This window comes from Ostrinia furnacalis, unplaced genomic scaffold (genome assembly GCF_004193835.3).
Source record: "Ostrinia furnacalis isolate ACB-3 unplaced genomic scaffold, ASM419383v2 OfSCF7585, whole genome shotgun sequence".
Lineage (NCBI taxonomy): Eukaryota > Metazoa > Arthropoda > Insecta > Lepidoptera > Crambidae > Ostrinia > Ostrinia furnacalis.
This window is the reverse complement of record NW_021137824.1, coordinates 241,236-263,423: the sequence shown is the minus strand read 5'-3', so window position 1 is coordinate 263,423 and position 22,188 is coordinate 241,236. Positions and strand designations below refer to the sequence as shown.

General features: G+C 33.8%; 4 protein-coding genes across 5 annotated transcripts; 1 reads left to right on the top strand and 3 right to left on the bottom strand.

Moving 5' to 3' along the window:
• Positions 1-10,366: 10,366 nt before the first annotated feature.
• Positions 10,367-13,312, top strand: LOC114365372 (uncharacterized). Of its 2 annotated transcripts, XM_028321925.1 has the most exons (3): positions 10,367-12,133; positions 12,549-13,087; positions 13,285-13,312. In XM_028321925.1, exons 1-3 carry the CDS (start codon positions 11,473-11,475, stop codon positions 13,291-13,293), a joined length of 1,209 nt encoding a protein of 402 aa, XP_028177726.1. In that variant the 5' UTR covers positions 10,367-11,472; the 3' UTR covers positions 13,294-13,312. The 2 variants fall into 2 exon arrangements, with proteins under 2 accessions (XP_028177726.1, XP_028177725.1); XM_028321924.1 differs by lacking the exon at positions 13,285-13,312 and having other exon boundaries at positions 12,549-13,215.
• A 764-nt stretch (positions 13,313-14,076) lies between these two features.
• On the bottom strand, positions 14,077-14,857 carry LOC114365374 (uncharacterized). The gene is made up of 2 exons (XM_028321928.1): positions 14,640-14,857; positions 14,077-14,546 (listed from the first exon to the last, which is right to left on the bottom strand). Exon 2 carries the CDS (start codon positions 14,544-14,546, stop codon positions 14,124-14,126), a length of 423 nt encoding a protein of 140 aa, XP_028177729.1. The 5' UTR covers positions 14,640-14,857; the 3' UTR covers positions 14,077-14,123.
• A 2,006-nt stretch (positions 14,858-16,863) lies between these two features.
• On the bottom strand, positions 16,864-17,778 carry LOC114365365 (uncharacterized). Its single transcript, XM_028321915.1, has one exon. It carries the CDS (start codon positions 17,683-17,685, stop codon positions 16,864-16,866), a length of 822 nt encoding a protein of 273 aa, XP_028177716.1. The 5' UTR covers positions 17,686-17,778.
• A 97-nt stretch (positions 17,779-17,875) lies between these two features.
• LOC114365371 (uncharacterized) lies at positions 17,876-21,450 on the bottom strand. The gene is made up of 4 exons (XM_028321923.1): positions 19,091-21,450; positions 18,810-18,890; positions 18,573-18,647; positions 17,876-18,322 (listed from the first exon to the last, which is right to left on the bottom strand). Coding segments are annotated over exons 1-4 (567 nt in total). The 5' UTR covers positions 19,093-21,450; the 3' UTR covers positions 17,876-17,913.
• Between the last annotated feature and the right edge of the window lie 738 nt (positions 21,451-22,188).

Genomic DNA, 22,188 nt, shown 5'->3' with positions numbered 1-22,188 from the left:
AACATTTCGAAATTCTACTTCTGTATTCTTGCTCTTGAATTTTGAGTCTGTCGTTAAAGCAGTTGAAAGTTCATTTCCGCAGTGAGACCCGAGGTAGAGAATTAGTTTCTTTTAAATAAAAGCTGCATTGTGAAATAGTTTTCCACTGGAATTTATATTTTTAGCTTAAAATCACAAGAATCTCCAAAAAGTGCAGCAAAAGTTGTTTTTACACAATATTGGGCCTACTACACATCCTAACTCCTCCAAAACATTTTTCCTCAAAAGAAAACAAACGAAAATCACAAATGTCGATGGGAATCTCCCAATTTATTCACTCCTGTGGATATTAAACGTCCTCGATTGTGTCGAGTTAATTCCCTTACACGAAAGAGCGGGATGAGATGACAAGGCATATTTTCATTTCAAAATAAATTGAAGCAAACGAGGCGAGGTGGCATTACAATTGAAGTAAATACAGAAGGTCTTTGCACCGGTTTCTTTAAGCAAGTTACCTACCTGATTTGACCAAAAATCATGTTTAGTGCGGCATTTTGTGTACTTGTAACCAGTGTGTAAAGTCAATATAAAGCTTGTAAAAAAGGAGTTGTCATCTTTTACAACTTAAAAAATGCATTTTCACGCAGCTTCAGAATTTGACATTTCGTTAGACTGAAAATAATTTTATTAAAAATGTGACAAAACATGTAAGCGCTTTGGTTATTCTGTAAGCTTATTGTGTTGTTGTAGATATGTAAGATTAAATAAATATAAAAAATGAGGACGGCTGTTTTTTTGGGTTTTCACATCCACTAAGGAAAAAAAACAAAAAGTTTCATGAAAATAAATCTTAAAAGAAAAATTCAAAATATAGGAATAGCTGAGCCTACCGTCTCTATTTTCTTAAGAGAGTCACTGAAACGCAAGGATTTTCTTGCTCGGAAATTGTTTACAATCGTTTATATTTTCTCGTTTCACTGATCCTTTCGTATTTTTATTTATAAATACCAAGTAACTGGTTGTAAGGATTAACCTGTACCGAGTTATCATTTTTCCATTTTCTCAGAAAAATGAGACTTTAAAAGTATATTACACGTACTTACAATGTTGTATAAAATAAGGTAGATTTGATGCTGTTTGTTTTTTTTTTTTGTAAAACATGTTAAGAATTTCTTCAGCTAAATTCAGCTAATAGATACTGAAAATACATCCTTATCCGAATGATTTGCTGAACTAGTACCTACATAGTTCAAAAGTAGAGATTTAGGACATTTAGGGCTGATTTTTCAATCGTCGGATTACTACAGTGTGAGTCACGTTAAAGTGTACATATGAAAATAGATGAAACTAGACCTATTTTTATCGACAAAAAAGAGGTCAAAATTTTTTAGAGAATTTTTTAAAAAAATTTATAGAATTTTTTTTCTTCCAATTACTTATTGTAAAGAAAACGTAATAACTTTTAAACTAAGCGGTATATCCTGATAAAATAAAAACAGTAATAATGCTAAATAACAGGCAATACTAAAAAAATACATAAAATACACAAAAAAGGCTAACAAATAATAAAAAATGATAATTTTTGAAAAAAATCTGCTTAAAAATTCGTGTTTTTTTTTGGTTATTTGATAAATTTCTCCAAAAAATGCCCCTATAACTGGTGGTTTTTATTACTTTGTATTATTTTCTATCGTATTACCTTCGTAAAACCAAAAATCGCATGTCTCTATCCCTATCACAACGTTTGCAATGATCGTTTGAACTAAGCCTCTCCGAGCGCGCCATTCAACGCTTCGTTAACAACAAAACTGAAAATGGCTCTAGATTTGTAATTTTGATAAAGACAAGTTAGATTTCAAATAAAAACAAAAGATTTCGAAGTAAAATAAGCATTTTAGTTAAAATTAAAATTGTCTCTACCTGTAGCGGAGAATAATGTTGTGGCAGGCCTTTGTTCAAACGATCATAGCAAATGTTGTGATAGGGATAGAGACATGCGATTTTTGGTTTTACAAAGATAATACGATAGAGAATAATACAAAGTAATAAAAACTACCGGTTATAGGGGCATTTTTTGGAGAAATTTATCAAATAACCAAAAAAAATTAATAATGTTCATGAAGTATTTAATGAGATTACTGCTGAATTAATTAAGTATTTAACTGATATCTGCCATTACGTTTGGTAGAAATCGTTGTAATTTATAATATTTTCGAGTAATTTGAACAAATGTGATTTTTCCTCAATTCCGTGGATCTCAATTCCGCGGAATTTGGGGCATCGAATTGAGAAAACACGTACACCGAATTGATATTAAATGAAAATAGATACTTTTGTTGTGCTATAAATTGTTTGTGTAACTTAAAATAAATGAAATCGATAGAGCATAATAATAGGGTGAACTACCAATCATTGGACCGTACCAGTCATTGGACAGAAGACAATAAAACTAATTTTTTGAGGTTTCATTTAAAAAAATGCACTGCTATTGCTATCTTATTAAAATAATTCTTCCAGGTTCTTCGCTCGACCTTCACCAGATCGTCGGTCTACCTAGTGGGGGCCTGCTCACTGGTCCGTGGTTTCCACTCGACAACTTTTCAGTCCCAACAGCCGTTATAATCTGTACGAGCTATGCCGGTCACTTTGGTTCTCTTGCCGATATTCACATTTCTGATTCTTATTAGGCTCATAGTAAGCGACCAAGTTTCACATCCATACACCATAACTGGCAACACACACTGGTAGAAGACTTTTGTCTTAAGACGCTGCGGTATTTCAGACGTAATAGCGAAGCTTCCCGATCGATGCTTAGCTGAGTTGAATTCAGCGATAGACCTCTTTCTCAAAGTTGAACCTAACTATCTGGACTCTTGTCCCAGGCATACACAACTTCGAGTGTAGTCTCCAACCTTCACAGGAGTGGGTGCAACACGGACATTTGACATGATTTTTGTCTTGTCCATTCAAAATTCAATTCAAAATTATTTATTGTGAAACATAGGTGTTTACAGATAAAAATATTACATGGTGATAGTCTCACTATGTTTCGCCTGGTTGGCATACAATAATATAAGTGATTAATAAATCAATGGATAAATTAATAATTCACATGCATTAATGACACAAAACACTATGACACCATGTTCATTTTAAGACCCACTTGTTGAAAGGCTCTACGGAGGCCATGACTCCGATATCATCCCCGATATCGCGACTCCTTGGTCTTCTGTATAATCTGCCGTAGCGTACCTGTGTGTGTACCACAATACTAAAGCCTTTTCGGAAACAAGCTTGTTCGGAAGACTGGAAGTCGTCGAGTTTGCGAGTGAGATGATTTTTTGTAAGGACTCTCGAAAACAGCTTGTAAACACACCTCATAAGTGAGATGAGTCTATAATGCTATCACCACACTTCTGTACCATGCCGGAGGCGTTTTTTCTTCGAGAATGACGGAATTGAACTGCTTCTGTAGAGCCTTTAGTACCGGCGAAGCTCAGCTATAATGCCGTAACACCTGGTGCCTTGTTGTATTTCAGCTATTTGAGTGCCATTTTAATCGTGTACAAACTGACGTCCTATACATATAATATCTTCGGTATAGTGTCAGGTCAATCTAGCTCTTGGGTTTTGCAATATTTGTTTTATGTTTAAGGTTAAGAATAAATAAACAAAGAGACCCTGTGTTATGTATTTTAGTTGTTTTATTTTAATAAAATTAAAATAATATTATATAAAAATTAAAAATTTATTATAGTTGCTTATTAAAAAATTAAACATATTGATTAGGATTTTTGTTTTATTCCTTTGGTATTTCAGACACATAAACCTAAAATGAACCATCTAACTAATAGACCAGCAATCAGATATCAAAACGTTTTAATTATTTATTATATTAATTATTGAAATACATTAGGTATTTCTTCATAATGTCATCAATTCTAAGTTTGCGGAGCGATTTTTATATTTGGAGATTCATTTCTCAATTCCGTGATTCATTTTCTCAATTCGGTGCTCTCTCAATTCGATGCTTAACATTTCTCATATACCACTTCACAATATTTAGTGACAATGCTATTTTTACATTCAGAATGGAGTAACATTTATTTTTTTGTATTGAAACTACTTAAAAAACTAAATATAAATTTTAGCACCGAATTGAGAAAAAATACACCGTACAGTAGAAATGCCCTTATCTGACGATTGAAAAATCAGCCCTTCAAATACTGAGCTAACATACTGAAACGTATTATACAATTATGTATATCTCTAGTTACAACTGCTCGCTCATCTAAACAGACGTGGTTTTTAGAGGCAGCAGTGTATCGCGTCTTTGAATGATTTTCAATTCTAAATATTACATTAATAAATTGCAGTTTTATACAGCAGTTTTCATATTGGTTTTTTACAGAGCCTTAATTAAATTTTCATTTGGTTTTTGTTTTGGTCAGCAACTAGGAACAAACATACACTCCTGTAGTTTCATTTACACATGATCGAGCCGCTCAGATCGGCTGTAAACCGGCGAGGTGAGCAGAACCTACCTGCAAATAGGTGACACAATAAAGAATAGTTGAGCAGGATTAATAAGTGTACTTAAGAAGTTAAGAAGGTCCTGTACGCCTATGATTCCCGTAGGAAGCAGTGCAGTGTCTGTCTGTCGGTCTGTCTGTCTGTCTGTCTGTCTGTCTCGATTTCACGCTTAAACCACTGAACCGATTTTGATGAAATTTGGCATAAAGATAGTTTGAGTCCCGGGAAAGGACATAGGATAGTTTTTATCCCGGTTTTTGAAACAGGGACGCGCGCGATAAAGTTTTTCAGTGACAGACAAAATTCCACGTGGGCGAAGCCGCGGGCGGAAAGCTAGTTAAAACATAAAATAAACACCAAAAAATTTGGAAATCGTTTAAAAATATCTAATGTTCATTGTGACCTGGGTTTAGAATCTTCATAAGTATACACAATCTTATAATTTCCTGTAAGACGGCCTAAATTTTAATTTATGCTTCTGTCTTGTGTGGTGTTTTAGGTAGCAAATAGTCTAGCTAGGCATACAATCCTACTAATATTATAAATGCTTTTGATGAAACTTTACAGTATTATTGTTTATAACCCAGAATAAAATATAGGCTATAATTTATGACGATCTGTGACAAACTAAATTTCACGCGAGTGAAGCCGCGGGCAAAAGCTAGTTCTTTCATACATAGGAGCAATATCGAATGGGTACTTGGAACAGTAAGAATAGCACTATATTTTATAGGTATTTCTAATAACAATATCGTTTAGCGTTACCAATATAGTGAACCTACCGCATCAAGTTCCATGTTCAGTAAGTAGGTCCCCTCCATCAAACGAAGGAACAGAACTCACGGAAACAATCTCTCAGCCTCTTACTAGGGATGTTACATCGCTTTATGACAACTGTGAGGCAACAAATATCACTTAGTACATAAAGATTTTATGATAAAGATATAAAATTATTTGTGTATTTCTTAACACATGGGGCTTAGGAGGTTAGGACCCTATAAGTACTAATTCAATTCTGCACTGTTTTTTCAACCAAGTATTTTTTATGAGGCGAAGAAGATCGGCAAGACCTGGAGCGAGATCAAGCGAGAAGCTCAAGACCGAACGAGATGGAGGACTGTTGTGGACGCCCTCTGCCCCATCTAGGGGACATAGGACCATAAGTCAGTAAGTCAAGTATTTTTTATGCAGCAAAAAGCAGGCATTTGCAATCACAACTGATGTTTAGTGATGCATGTAATGTAATGGTCTATTTCTTCGAATTCATACACTACTTATTACAACTCATTCAGAAAAAAACTAATCCTAACTAATCCTAAATACAATTTCCACCAAAAAACTCGCTACCTTTTTTATGCAAGTGTCCACACTAGTCGTACTTCTAAATAAATATTCAGTTAATATTTCAATGACTTCTATCTCTATCAATATTTTTTATCACGCATAATATTCGCAAGTCGCACCCCTGCGTGTTCATTACCCCAAGGAATATCGAGGCATATCATAGCAAGGGAGGTAAACAGGGTGATTCTTCGCAGCCGAACTACAGAATTGGAGGTTGTTTGCCAAATGTTTGCCAAATACGTGTAATTGGTCGCAGGGGCAGTCAACAACATGCGTCGTTTTGCGCGGCCGGCTGCGTACGGATAGGATTAGCTGTTATAATTAATCAGTCTTGTTAGTAGTGTGTTATTGGGCGTTCTAACTCACATTCGTTCGGTCGCAGTTTGCGACCTCACTCTGTGCGTTAGATCGCCCAATAACACGATCGTAAGTAAACCATGCACGATGAATATGAACCTTTTTCGAACTACATCTTTTAACCATCGACGTGAGTATATTGTCCTCAGTTCTTTGAAACCCACCGATCACAACAGTCAAGTTAAAAAATTCTGTTATGAAATTTCTGAAACAAAAAGAATCACTTAAATTGGAATGCGTCTGTCCTGAAGCATCGAACGAGCTTAAGCGTCACGGGAAATTATTGCCAAATACTATACGTAGTATCGTGTGCGGTCCATCGAACTGTGGGAAGACCAATTTAGTTATCAGTTTATTGTTACATAAGGATGGACCACGTTTTCGTAACCTGTATGTGTATTCTAAGTCTTTATACCAACCCAAGTACGTATTTTTAGAAAAAGTATTGGACAAGGTTGCAGGCACATCTTATAACAAGTATAATCATAATAGTGAAATTTTAAGTCCCCACGAAGCATTGCCTGAGTCGATTATCATATTTGACGATGTTGCTTGTGAAAATCAAAACAATATACGCGATTATTTCGCCATGGGTCGGCATAAAAACATTGATTGTTTTTATATGAATCAAACTTATACTAAAATACCTAAGCAACTGGTAAGAGATAATGCAAATCTTATCATATTGTTTAAGCAAGATGATATAAATCTAAGACACGTTTACGACGAACATGTTGGGTCTGACATGTCATGGTCACAGTTTCGTGAAATGTGCTCAACTGTATGGAGTAAACCTTACAGTTATGTGGTTATCAATAAAGATTGTGAACGAAACAAAGGCTGTTATCGAATGAAGTTTGATACATTCATAGTAATGGACTAAACTTTTTATAAGTATAGATGTTAAGTTATCAAACATTCAGTTTAATTGGAGAAGTCAAACAGAGCAGGAATCTTAATAATGGAACGAAACTTAAAGGAACAAATAGTAAAATCTGCTGCAGCTGTAAAAAGAAAAGTAGAAATGATAAAAGATGTAAAAAATTCAAATGATATGGCTTTGGACACGATATTTAAACCTATCATTGACCCGCTGAAACTACTAACAAACCAAACTGATGAAAAACGTCTTATAAATGAAGGATCGGAGCAAAACTCAGAAGCTAAAAGAACTAAATACAGTGAAAGTGAAGCATCAAATACTTCTGCTGAAGATTATGAAGAAAGCGACGATGATGAAGAGGATTTAGATAATATAGATGTTTGCAAAACATCTAATAAAACCCTTACTACATCGCCCTCGGTGGATTATGATGTACATGAAAACTCATTTAAATCTCTTCAATCGTCACCGAGTACCAATAACGATTCTTTATCGTGGTCGGTGTCATCTGAAGTGATGAGTGATGTACCTTATGGTATTAGAAATGTAAAGGGAAAGCTGATGCTCGGTAATACGCGTGTTCATGATGATGACCGCATTTTGAAAATTGGAAACCGTAGCCTAAAAAAGACTCCAGGCTTAAAAGAATTGTTGTACAAAAAAATCCCAGATTTAAAAATTATTACGAATGAGGACTTACAAAATTATAAATTAGTACTTATAGATACCAATGCACACAAACGAAACTGTGATCCATCAAAGCCAATAAACAGTAACAAGGGATTTAAATATATGAACGTGATCAAACCTTTGTTTAAGTTCTCTAGAAGTCACACAAGTAGTGTAGAAAGTCTCTCACGAGGTGAAGGTGTCGATATTTTGAAAGAAGTTAAGAAGGATACTGATTTGGTTTATTGGGATGATCCAAATGAATTAGTGGAAAGGTTAAAATTACTATTTGGATCATGGGCAGCTGGTAACACTGGAGTACAAAATGAAATTTATTCAATAATAGAGGAATTGCATGAAGCTGGTATCATAAAAGATATAAAATATATAAAGCTTCCAACAGGAGGGTTTGGCAGTACCATTACACTACAGAAGCCGAGCAGACGGCAATGAATATAGATAAATTTGGTCATCACGTTCATAAGCGTTTACGACTGTCTGAGTTTACTAATATTCTTACAGATGACACATTAGTAAGATCAGATACAGGCGACTTTGATTTAAAATCATCGAGATTAAAAGGACTACCAACTCCTAAAAACGATGACGAGGCTGTAAATAAAGAGTATGTGGATAAATGTGTTCAAGATTTAAAAAATGAATTGAAAACCATTCAAAGTAATATTAAGAAGTATCTTAATAATTTGGAAAAATTAACAACTAATAATTTATCTACATTTTATTACACGAAAGAAGAAATCGATCGGATGATTGCAGCAAAATCTATCAAGAATGAGTAAACAAGATATAGTCAACGAGCTACACAAAGCAGCGAGAAGAAATTTCATCCGTCGACATACGATTATTAAAGGGATAGATGATTTATGGCAAGCTGACCTTATGGATTTTCAAAAATATTCATCATTTAATAAAGGATATAAATATGTTCTAGTTGTTATTGACGCTTTTTCAAAATACGTATGGGTTAGACCGTTGAAATCTAAATCCAAACAAAGTGTTACGAATGCAATGAGAAGTATATTTACCGAATCAACACGAAAGCCTAGAAATTTGCAAACAGATCTGGGTACAGAGTTTTATAACGATTGTTTTAAACAGTTAACAAAAAGTTATAACATAAATCACTATTCCACATACTCTATTAAGAAGGCTGCAATTGTGGAACGAGTAATAAGGACGATAAAATCACATCTCTACAAAATATTTAGTTTATGCGGTCGTTATCAATGGTTTAAAAATAATTTAGATGCAGTTGTACTGCAGTACAATAACACTTTGCATCGGGTTACAAAATTCAAACCAATAAATGTTAATGATTCCAATGAGATTGTTGTTAGATCTAATATTATTAAAAGCCATAAGCCACAAACGCGTAAACGATCATCTTTTCAAGTTGGCGACTTTGTTCGTATTAGTAAATTCAAAGGAGATTTTTATAAAGGTTATACACCTAATTGGTCTACCGAAATTTTTCGTATCATAAAAATCAAACAAACAAATCCACAAACGTATCAAATTGAAGATAAACACAATCAAATTATTCTTGGTTCTTTTTACGGATATGAATTACAAAAAACGACACTGCCTGATCTTTATCTTATCGAAAAAGTTATAAAAAGGAAAGGAAACAAACTTTTTGTTAAATGGTTAGGCTTAAGTGATAAGGAAAACAGTTGGGTTGACAAAAGTGAATGTGTATATAAATAAAACATAAATTCCTCTATAACTCACTTTGTGATAATCGATGAAGGGAGGCAGTGGTATAATTAATACATTGATAGATCATTTACCGTTTGAGTTACACTTACCTGGATATCAATTTTGTGGTCCAGGAACTAAACTTCAGAAACGATTACTTCAAGGCGACCGTGGGATTAACAAATTGGACGAGGCTTGTATGCACCACGATATTGCTTATTTGAATAAAGATTCTGGTGCTCGACAAAAGGCTGACTTAGAATTGTTAAATATGGCTAAGAAAAGGTTAAAATCAAAAGATGTTGGAAGAGGAGAAAAAATTGCTTCATGGATAGTTAAAAATGCGATGAAAGCCAAAATCAGAGCCGGTCGAGGTATAACGTCATTTAAGAAAGGGATAAAGAAAATAAAAACAGAATTAAAAAAAATTAAATCTAAAGATAATCACTCTGCTATAAAATATGCTTATGCAGCTGCAAAAAAACTTTTCGCTAACAAAAAAGGAATACGATTACCTCGATGTATTCCTCTTCCAAAATGTGGTGGACTTTTACCACTTATTCCTATTTTTGCGGGGTTATCGGCTTTAGGTTCTCTTGCTGGAGGAGCAGCTGGTATAGCAAAAGCTGTTAATGATTCTAAAGCCGCACAAAAGAGTCTAATGGAATCAGAAAGGCATAACAGAATGATGGAAGCAGTAGCCCTTGGAAAAGGACTGTATATAAAGCCTCATAAAAAAGGAGCCGGTTTATATCTCAATCCCTCAAAAAACTGATTAAGCGGCTACCTAGACGTGCGCTCACTAACTTGGATATATTAGAACATGCTAGTGATATTCCATTCTTTCGTGGTGTATTCATGAGAGATACATTACCTGCGAAACCTAAGAAGATAGAATGTGCAATCATGAATTTGGATAGTAATAAAAATCCTGGTACACATTGGGTAGCCTTTGTAAAGCAAAATGATTATGTTGAATATTATGACAGTTTTGGTAATTTAAAACCACCATTAGAATTAGTCAAATATTTTAGTAACTTATCTATAAACTATAATTATGTACGACATCAAGCCTTTGGTACAATAAACTGTGGTCATTTGTGTCTGAAATTTTTAAGAAATTATTGGAAAAAACATTTATATAATGAAAATTATAAATAAACGTGTCAGTATAATAATGTCTTTCACTGTGTCTATAACCGGAACAGGAGCCTCCTTAACAACAAATTATTCACCGACTTTAGAGCTTCGAGAGGACTACGAATGCGGTCTTTTATATTTTTCAACCTTCAATTCAATTCCCAACATAGATGAAAGAAACAACAAGTTTTACTATGGTGAAAATGAGATCATCGAAATTCCTGAAGGGTCTTACGAGCTTCAGGATATTTGTGATTACTTAAAAAATAACATCAAGAACACTACATTAAAACTTACTTGCAATAATAACACATTGAAAACAAATATTTTTTGTTCTAAAGACGTTCATTTTCATAAAAGTAGCTCAATTGGTAAAATTTTAGGTTTTGGAATGCAAACAATAAATGCAAATATAAGTACTGAATCAAAGTATCCTGTGAGCATTCTATCAACAACCATTGTGAGGATCGAATGCGATGTAGTCAGTGGTTCATTTGTGAACGGGAAAGCAAGCCATATAATTTATGAATTCGTGCCTAATGTACCACCTGGTTATCGAATAATTGAAATACCTAAAAATTTAATTTACTTTCCTGTCAATCAAAGTTCTATAAGCGCTATCAATATCAGGCTGTTGGATGCTGAAAACAAAGAGATAAACTTACGAGGTGAAGAAGTACAACTTTATTTACATTTCAGAAAAAAATGATTAACTTCAATAAAAATCCTTCTACATTGCGCACTCCACTCAGTTCTAAAAGAACATTCCACAAAGACAGACCGCTTCAGCTTAAAAAGAAGCTAACAAAGACCAATAAAGAATTTCTCAAATTAATTGGTTTAATAAAATGAATATTTTAAACATATCTCAACAAACATCATACGATAACAGCATTGAAAGTTTCGAGTATCATTCATACAAACCATACGTGACAAGTTTCAACAAGAATGATGAAATACGAATACCTATCAACCAACAAGACTTGTACGTGTTACCTTCACTTAGTAGTCTATATATCGAAGGTAAAGTAGTTGTGTATAACAGCACCACCAAAGAAAAAGTATCAAATGTGCACTTCGTTAATAATCCAGGCTTATTCCTCTTCCAAGACATAAGATATGAACTTAATGGAGTCGAAATTGATAAAATTAAAAATGCTGGTATTACTACAACAATGAAATCTTACCTATCCTTAAATGAAAATGAATCCAAATGTGGTCGAGTTTGGGGGTGGTCAACCGCAGGAACAAACAATACCAGTGGTGGAGCATTTTCTGCATCTATACCATTAAATAGAATACTGGGATTTGCAGAGGATTATGAAAAAATTATCATTAACTGTAAACACGAGTTAGTGTTACTGAGAAGTAATACTAACCTTAATGCAGTCAAGTTAAATGCAGGTGAAGTAGTAGATGACATAATAATCAATAAAATTATTTGGCGCGTTCCACACATCAAAGTTTCAGACCGTGAGAGGATTAACCTATTGAAACACTTGGAGAAAGATCGAGCTATTCCATTAGCGTTCCGTAATTGGGATCTGTATGAATATCCATTACTACCTAAAACACGTAAGCATACTTGGTCTATAAAAACTTCTTCGCAAATAGAGAAACCACGATTTGTTGTCATTGCCTTACAAACCAACCGTAAACATAATGTTGCATTGTCAATGGCAGAGTTTGATCATTGTCATGTGCGTGATGTAAGAGTGTTTTTAAATTCATCATATTATCCGTATGAAGGACTAAATGTTAGTTTTTCAGAAGATAGGTTTTCTTTATTATACGATCAGTATGCAAGATTTCAACAGTCGTATTACGGACGTCGGTCAGAGCCGTTGTTAAGTTTGAAAGAATTCAGAGACATAGCTCCTTTAATTGTTATCGACTGTTCGAGACAACACGAAACTTTNGAAAGATCGAGCTATTCCATTAGTGTTTCGTAATTGGGATCTGTATGAATATCCATTACTACCTAAAACACGTAAGCACACTTGGTCTATAAAAACTTCATCGCAAATAGAAAAACCACGATTTGTTGTAATTGCCTTACAAACCAATCGCAAACATAATGCTGTGTTGTCAATGGCGGAGTTTGATCATTGTCATGTGCGAGATGTAAGAGTCTTTTTAAATTCAACATATTATCCGTATGAAGGACTAAATGTCAGTTTTTCAGAGGAAAAAATTGCTTTATTATACGAACAGTATTCAAGATTTCAGCAGTCGTATCACGGACGCCGGTCAGAGCCGTTGTTGAGCTTGAAAGAATTCAGAGACGTAGCTCCCTTATTTGTTATCGACTGTTCAAGACAACACGAAACTTTAAAAGGTTCGATCGACGTAAGAGTTGAAATTGAAACAGACCAAGAGATACCAGATCAGACAGCTGCTTATTGCTTGATTCTAAACGATTGTATATTTGAATACAAACCTCTGAGTAATATCGTCAAGAAAATATCATGAATAGCAATAATATAATCGTAGATCTGCAAGGATTTAAAAATAGCAAAAATGAATTTATAATAAAAGAATTTGCTATAGCTACTCAAGAGCATACTCACATATTTTTGATTAAGCCTCCATACCCGNATTGCTTGATTCTAAACGATTGTATATTTGAATACAAACCTCTGAGTAATATCGTCAAGAAAATATCATGAATAGCAATAATATAATCGTAGATCTGCAAGGATTTAAAAATAGCAGAAATGAATTTATCATAAAAGAATTTGCTATAGCTACTCAAGAGCATACTCACATATTTTTGATTAAGCCTCCATACCCGTTCTCTTCATTAACTGCTGAAGAGAAAAAGCAAGTTTGCTGGATCGAGAAAAACAGAGGCTATCGGTGGAATGAAGGATATATTGACTATAGAGAATTTCAAAGACTTATCGTACCTTATTTAAAAGGTAAATATATTTTAGTAAAAGGAGAAGAAAAGATCAAATGGGTGCATAATTTATGTAATCAAAATGACGTCCTAGACGTAACTTGTTTCGGCGCTCCAAATTTAAGTACTCTTTACAATCTTTATTGTTTGGATAACCCCACATTATTTAACTGTTTTGCTCACAAGAAATATTGTGCATTAAAAAATGTTATGTGTATAAAGAAATGGTGTGTTGAAAAAAATGTAGCAATATGATAAATAAATTTATTATTCTAAAAAACTGATTATTTTTATTTTAACAATCCTTGATAAAGATTTAAATTATTACATATGTAAGGGAAAAAAAATAACACTTTCATATTCATAAACTTTATTATAAACTTTTAACATTANATAATAAATAAACTGTATTATTATTCTAAAAAAACTAATTGTTTTTATTTTATTAATCCTTGATAAAAAAGAGTTAAATTATTAGTTACCTATGTAAGGGAATAAAAAAATAACACTTTCATTTATACATAAACTTTATTTAAACTTTTAACTTCGCACTAAACATTTTTCATAATTACACTTAATTATAAACTAAACTAAATACTAAAGATTATCATTACACAAATTTTTAGAGATTTTTTTAATAACTGATTCAGTCATGTCCATTATTTCATCATAATTTTCAGTCACTACATACTGTGCACTAAGCATCACATTATCGTCACTTTCACTGTGCTCATCCGGATCCCATGCCGTTGAACAGGAAGGCTCACTCGTCAGGTCGCACACTTTTATTTGTATAAGTCGTAAGCCTCTAGTTCGCTCCTTAGAAATGACGTAGGACTTAGCTGAACTACGTGCCTTCTTTCGTGTCGGTTGCTCAGTCTTCCGTCTAACCCTCTTTTCCCGGGAGGTTTGAGGCTCGCCAACCTGCCCCGAGACATCTGGACAAGCTTGTGTTAATCCCTCCCAGGGATCATAGGTGAACGGGGGAAGCATGATGTTCATATCGGAGTTTTGCATCATCTGAAAAGTAAAAATAATAATTGTTAGTGATCATCATAAATTTACAAAAATAGCTGATGGTACAGTCATAAAATTAAAAACTTGAATACTTACAAAATAATTAACCCGTCGGTAGTCTGAAGACGAGCAGTGATATGGAGTGAATGAGCTTCTCGGTGAAATATTGTAAAAAACATGTGATATGCTTTATTGCGAAATCGTTGACTTTGCAAACGCGAACGGATGTTTTGTGTCAGCATATTGCAAATTGCATATTGTAATATAAAATTAGGTTATTAAGTTTATTAGAAAGATTATTGCACAAATATTTATCAAATAATATTATTCTAAACAGGATTATAAAGAAAACCATAAAAAACATGTAATACCTTTATTTAAATATCACATTTATAAAATGGAATTTTAAAATCTAAATGAAATTAATATTATACCTTCTATAAAATATAATAAATTTTAACAAACTAATTAATTAAATCTAAAATAAATTCCTATGATGACCCCATGCCCAGGTGGTAATTTTATCGGATGAAATAAAACGTTTATCATCTTGGTTTGATAAAGCTACCTTGTTTACACTCTGCGTGAAAATCTCATGTTTAATGCATCTAAACAAAATATTTTTTTTTTCTAATTATTTTATCATCTAACAAAACCGATTTATAATCAGATGACAACAAATCTCTGATTACATTTTTCTTAACACCTTTTGCCTTTTTGATTAATGTAGATTCTGTTTTAATCCCAACTAATATTATAAATGCGAAAGTAACTCTGTCTGTCTGTCTGTCTGTCTGTCTGTCTGTCTGTCTGTTTGTCTGTTACGCTTTCCCGCTTAAACCTCGCAACCGATTTTGATGAAATTTGGCATAGAGATAGTTTGAGTCCCGGGAAAGAACATAGGATAGTTTTTATCCCGGTTTTTGAAACAGGGACGCGCGCGATAAAGTTTTTCTGTGACAGACAAAATTCCACGCGGGCGAAGCCGCGGGCGGAAAGCTAGTACAATATAATACATAGTCTTGTAAATTCAACTTTGCACGTACGAAGCTGAATACGACCACACGTTCGAATCTTGCGTAAGTCAACCAAAGGATTGTTTGACAGCCCCAATAAAGATGATTTAACACCAACCAATTACGAAGACCCACAAATTCGGTCATAATTTTACCTCCTAACTCGTCTTTAAACAGACCTGGTATTTTCTTATTTTTTAGTGGTAATCCAAATACATTGTCAGAACTATAATTGCTTGTATCAAAATAGTTTATAAAATTTTTCTTTAAGTCTCTATAAAAATCTTCAGTTTCAATTCTGTAAACAAAGCTATCGGTATCAGTGTAGCATAGCTGTACTTTATCTCCGTAGTGAGGCTTTACAACTGAGTAATGGAAATCATACATATGACTCTTAGAGAGTTCCAAAACAGCAAAACCAATATAAATCGGTTTATCTAAAATAATCCTTTCCTGTTTCATTTGTACCGCGACTAAATTATTTGAATAAATAGTAGCACTATGAAAATTAGGCCTTGCGATTAATCTGTCTGCAGTTATGAACTTTTTAGTTTTGTTAGATTTATCACACCACTTATTAACCAAACGTACATCTACTCTTTTTTCGCTGTCTTCTAGGGTTTTTCCAAATACTGAATTATTCATTAATTTGAAAAGGTCTTGCTGAAAAGATGTTACAGCTTTCTTTCTTAGATCTGTGTTTAAATTAATATATTTAGCTAAAAATGGGCTTTGTCTAAAACATAAAACGCGATGAATTTTATCTAACACTAGACCATTTTTAATACATGTCTTTAAATATACATAGTGAATTACGTACTGATATTTAGGATACAAGTTAGGAATTAGTTTTGAAGTCTTACCACCAGGCGGTGTGAACTTTTCTGGACAAAAAGGGTAATCATTGTGACTATGATGTAACTCTTCAGGATAAATTAAATCGACTTCAAGAATGTATCCAAATTCAGCGTTATCGTCTACGTCTATAATATTCAAGAGATCTATTTCGGATTGATCTAAAAGACGGAAATCCGAAACAGGTAAATATTGGCACATGCTATAACCATATAAATTATTGCAATCAATGTAAACCAGAAAAGAATCGGGTTCGCTAGGATCATAATGAGGTATGTATTTATTATTTGCCTGAGCATATCTTGTTGAACACAAACAGATCCCTCCTCTTATCCCTTTCTGTATAAAACGAATGATTTCCAAGTCTGTTAATAAATCTAACTGAACGCCTGTTTTAAGTAACATAGCATCAAATGAAAGACTTGGGGCTGTTAAGTAAAAGGCAGGGTCTAATTNTATATAGGTCCTACTACGGTACGATTATTTTTTAAAGCGTATACATTTACACTTATTTCAGGATTATTATTTTCAAACTTTGCGATATCGCTGAACGTTACTGGGAATGACATGCCATCAATGTTTAGAACCTGTTCAAAGTTTGGATATGAGGATGTACGATCACCGTTCTTTTTCACCGGGTACAGAGCAGCAACAATGCTCCACAGAAAACAATATTCATCCTTATTCCGGATATTAATACACGCCTTTTTCTTTTTTATTGTAAGTGGTAAATCAACGTAAGTTGAACCCGACCCTCTAAGAGGATCGTACCTATTAATATTGACTTCCAGGGAAACATTGCTCAAAAAAGTCCAGCCGCTATCGCGGTCTTCGAATTCCTCAACTTTGTTTTTAATACTACCAACAAGTGTTTCAAATATCTTATCAAAGTCATAATTGCGAGTAACTAAAAAGTTTTTAATAACAAATGACTTGACTTCACTTTGCTCATTCTTAAATAAAAAGAAATTAGCGAAATATTCGAAATTAACTTTTAAACTTATATGCTTTTTCAATGAGAGTTTCAATAAGTTATCGATTTTAGAAAATATACTGTGCAAAAACATATCAGGCAAAGAGTGTACGTACTCATCTGTAGGAGTGATCCTGTAGGACACGATGCGACCCTGGAAAGCAGTTGCAAGTTCAACCACACCATCAAAGTCTTGCGCCTGCAACGCGTTGCACCGACCTTTGTGTGCGGCGCTGCGCAGGTGACCTACCCACCGCCTGCTATCTACTTGGATACAACACTCAGAGCAAAAAGGCATTTTAGTAGTTAGATTAGATTAATAACTTGTTAATAACTTTCTAGCTCTTTATAAAACTTACTTTTAGCTATCTAAAACTTTACTTAGGTACAAATACTTAGTCTAAAAGTTATTTTTAACTATCTTAGTTTTACTTATTATGTATCCTAACCTATCTAAATTTTACATGTAAAATCATAACCTGCCTGGGCACTCGAGGTCAATAAAGGAAAAAAACCTAAGTCAATATTATTTTAAACCTACTTTATTTATTTTATTATCATAAAATACAGGTTTAGTATCGCTAAACAGTGTTTTAGCTTTCTTCAGGAACCTCTGCAAGTAGTCCCACTCAGCCTGCTCCGAGTCCAGCTGCGCCTTGAGCGTGACGAGCGCCTTGGTGTAGCGCTGGTCCGGGGGCGCCTTGCGCGCGTCGTCCGCGCTGTAGACGCGCGTCTCCACGTAGTAGCGGCCGGCCAGCGGCGCGCGCCACACCAGCGAGCCGTGCGCGGTCTTGCTGCTGAAGCTGCTGTCGAGCCGCCTCGGCTCGTTGGATGCGCGCGTGGCCTTCTCTATGGCTTCCTCCTCGTCCGACAGAACTCCCAGCACGTCGAACGATTCCTTTGGATTCGACTTCGGCTTCTTTGAAGAATGGGATCTGTGATCGAGAAAGACATTATAAAATTAATACATAAATAATATTATAATTTTTTCGCAGTGAAGTTGTCGTATTCACTTTAATGGATACATGAAGTAACGTATTCATAATGGATACAGTTAAAGTTTAAAGTTATGATGTAACAATGATTACTTGCATACAATTACAACGCGACGAAACATTTTAGCTAATAATTACTATGAAACATGAAATACTTAGAAACAAAAACTGCAAAAATATTTTGTCTTACCTGTCTCGAGATGTTGGTTTTCGTTTAGGCTTGGCTCTCTGCACGGGTTCAGACGCTTCAAACTCGGAGTCAGACCTGAAAGATTAAAGTCAATGTTAAAGTCGGTTATCTCGCAACTTGTAAAGTAAGTAAATCTTGCACTTTAAACCCGTACTCGGTCATGATGCAGTTATCGAAATCGTCAATACGAAAATAACTAAGATTGATACAATAACAGCAAAAGAACTTCTGTCTTACCTAACGGTGTCTCGAGATGTTAGTTTTCTCTTCGGCTTGGCTTTCTGCACAGGCTCAAACACTTCAAACTCTGAATCAGACCTGAAACATTAAAGTTAGTTTTAAAATTCAATATTTCCTAACAAAATTCCTCACTTTTAAACTATAACCCAGTCTGTGATGTAAAAAATTAAATTAACATGATTTGGATGATGCTTAGTTAACTATGTACTAAAATAACGCATCTGCATCAAATCGAAACAAGTCACAGTTAAAAACAATCAAGATAAAAATGTACTCACATATTGAACACTCACAATTTACTGAAGATATGACGTCACTGGAGCTAGTTCCTTCTTCTGAAGCACTTCGAAATACAGAATGAAGCTCATACTGCGAGCCTCCAAATTTAAAGGGAAAATATTGATAATTCAGCAATAAAGTTAGGCTCATCACAAACGTTACATACGTATCTGCTTAACAACTCTCCTATGGAGTAGTGGCGTGCAGCAGGACTAATAGGTCAGAGGTTGCGTGTTCGATTCCCGCTCAATACAAATTTTTGTTAGTATGAACATAAATATTTTATAAAACATAATAGGTATTCGAAATTTATTGAAACATTATTCTCTCTTTCTGCAGTCGGTTTATACAGCTTGCGCATTGCGTTCACGCCAGGCCTAATGCTTATGCACACTCAGGTATTTACGAAAACTGGGACAATGATGCGAATGCCTGTATGAAAATAACCATGGTGAAGACGAATTAAATATTATACAAAATCATGATTTGATTTAAACTAAAACTTTATAAATACTGCATGATTTTGAAGGTTTAATTAACATTTTAAAATATTTGACGTTATTGTAGTTTAAAATTAAACTTGAAATGATAAAATCATCTTATCCTAAAATGTTGATTTAACTTATTATGTAAAAAATATACTAGACTTATTGAAATTATTACGCTTCGAAAATTAGTTTTACGTTAAAATTAGTTATGATTTGTTTTCATAATTAATTCAGATTGTTCATAATAATGATGCATACATACAATACATAGTTAATAAACTTTTACATAATTAATTAGTCAATCAATATAATGTTTTAGCAATGGTATGAAGGTTGGCTGGAAGAGATCGCTTTTTAGCGATAAGATGTACACCGTAACTATCTCCCTGCATCCTAGGTTTGACTTCTTTGCCTTATTATAACTTGTGTATGTTAAGTAGTTGTTGCTAGGTGGGAATAAAAAATCAGGTTTTTTATTCCTCATTAAAATAATTACCTATACCTATTAGTAAAGAGGCAAAGCCGTGGTATAATTGTTTACTCGTTAAAATATCATCGATTTAGCTACCGGATGTCGGACCATTTCAATAGAATCATACTTTAATAATGCAATTTAACAATTTACCTAATTCTTACATCACAGTGCAAGCTATAAAATCATATTATAAATAAATGAATTGTAATCATTTTTATAGCATGTTAGTATGGATTGTATTTATAGCAATCAAAGAGCTCAAGCATTATGAGAATGTGACGTCAATACAACAGCATTGCAACATTGCGCTTTATGTTACAGTTTGACACAGCAAAAATGGTATGTTAGTCGACGCTCTGATAATAGTGTAAGAGCCAAGGTTCATTGCAGGGACAGTAAACCAAACTAAGTTTTAAAATGTGTCACATCATTTTTAATTTAACGTAACCAATAGCTAATATTATATTAATAACCTTTTTTTATGTTTAAGTTAAGTCATGTCGTCACTAATTTATTCTCAAAAAGATGGACTATGATGAAAGTATTGATAAAAATATTTGATGAATTAATTGCTCGATAAAGATAATTCTTTAAGGGCAGATTTTTGAATCGTTAGTTTTAACTAAAGAATAGGACTCATTTTGAATTATTTCCCATATTGAAATTGTCAATACGCCAAACTTATTCTACAGTTAAAACTTATCCAACTATTGAAAAATCTGGTCTAAATTTATTAGTATTTATTATCTGTTAAATAAAACTTAAGCTTTGAGATGAAAATGGCTACCAGTCAACCTATGATGGATTAAATTGAAAGATTGCATACAGCTCCTTGACTATGACTTCATGTTACATGGAAGTTACGTTTGGTCCAAGTCATAAGAAATTAGGAAGATAATTATTATGCTTAATATTTTATTTAGTGATATTCTTAACTTATTTTTAGAACTATCATTCAACCTATGTTGAACTATATTGAATGTTTGCATACTGTTCTTTGACTATGATTTCAAGTTAGACCAATGTATGTTTGGTCCAAGTGACAAGAATATTAGAAAGATATACAAAGACAATCTTTTATTATTTTATTTTGTAGAATTAATAAGTTAAAGAGTTCCTTTTAGGAAAATCTAATCAATGTACAAGATAAATTAAGATAATATCATAAAGATGCTATAACTATTAATGTACAGCTGAAAATTAATTAAAAACCTGCATTCATACGTATCTACTATTAACATATTTAAAAATGTATAAATACTTGCAGTATTGCCTTATTACTCATTTGGTTTCGATGCTCGCTAATTTTAATCATCAAAATCGCTACAGTTTATGCGCTTGGACCGCAACACTGCTGAACATGCATATCCCGCCTTCAGTAGCCAGTTGTGTCAATTTGTGTGAAAGTGTTAGTAGTGTACANGCTCAGGTGAGCATACAACATGGCAGGTGACAGCGCTGGCGGAGCACCTGGCGCGCCTCAAGCCGCTGGGGCTGGCCGCGCTGCTCAACACGTGCGCGCCCGCGCCGCGCCACACCTACGCGCACTTCTGCGCGCACCTCACCTGCGAGGCGCAGCTCAGGTGAGCATACAACATGGCAGGTGACAGCGCTGGCGGAGCANCATACTTTAATAATGCAATTTAACAATTTACCTAATTCTTACATCACAGTGCAAGCTATAAAATCATATTATAAATAAATGAATTGTAATCATTTTTATAGCATGTTAGTATGGATTGTATTTATAGCAATCAAAGAGCTCAAGCATTATGAGAATGTGACGTCAATACAACAGCATTGCAACATTGCGCTTTATGTTACAGTTTGACACAGCAAAAATGGTATGTTAGTCGACGCTCTGATAATAGTGTAAGAGCCAAGGTTCATTGCAGGGACAGTAAACCAAACTAAGTTTTAAAATGTGTCACATCATTTTTAATTTAACGTAACCAATAGCTAATATTATATTAATAACCTTTTTTTATGTTTAAGTTAAGTCATGTCGTCACTAATTTATTCTCAAAAAGATGGACTATGATGAAAGTATTGATAAAAATATTTGATGAATTAATTGCTCGATAAAGATAATTCTTTAAGGGCAGATTTTTGAATCGTTAGTTTTAACTAAAGA

What these genes read in the sequence shown, in the direction of transcription:
- LOC114365372 (XM_028321925.1), top strand. Translation starts at nt 11,473, where the DNA reads ATGAATATTTTAAACATATCTCAACAAACATCATACGATAACAGCATT.
- LOC114365374 (XM_028321928.1), bottom strand. Translation starts at nt 14,546, where the DNA reads ATGATGCAAAACTCCGATATGAACATCATGCTTCCCCCGTTCACCTAT.
- LOC114365371 (XM_028321923.1), bottom strand. An exon ending in ACATCTCGAGACACCGTTAG is followed by an intron (nt 18,648 to 18,809) that starts GTAAGACAGAAG and finishes TTAATCTTTCAG; the next exon opens with GTCTGACTCCGAGTTTGAAG. An exon ending in AAACCAACATCTCGAGACAG is followed by an intron (nt 18,323 to 18,572) that starts GTAAGACAAAAT and finishes TCTCGATCACAG; the next exon opens with ATCCCATTCTTCAAAGAAGC.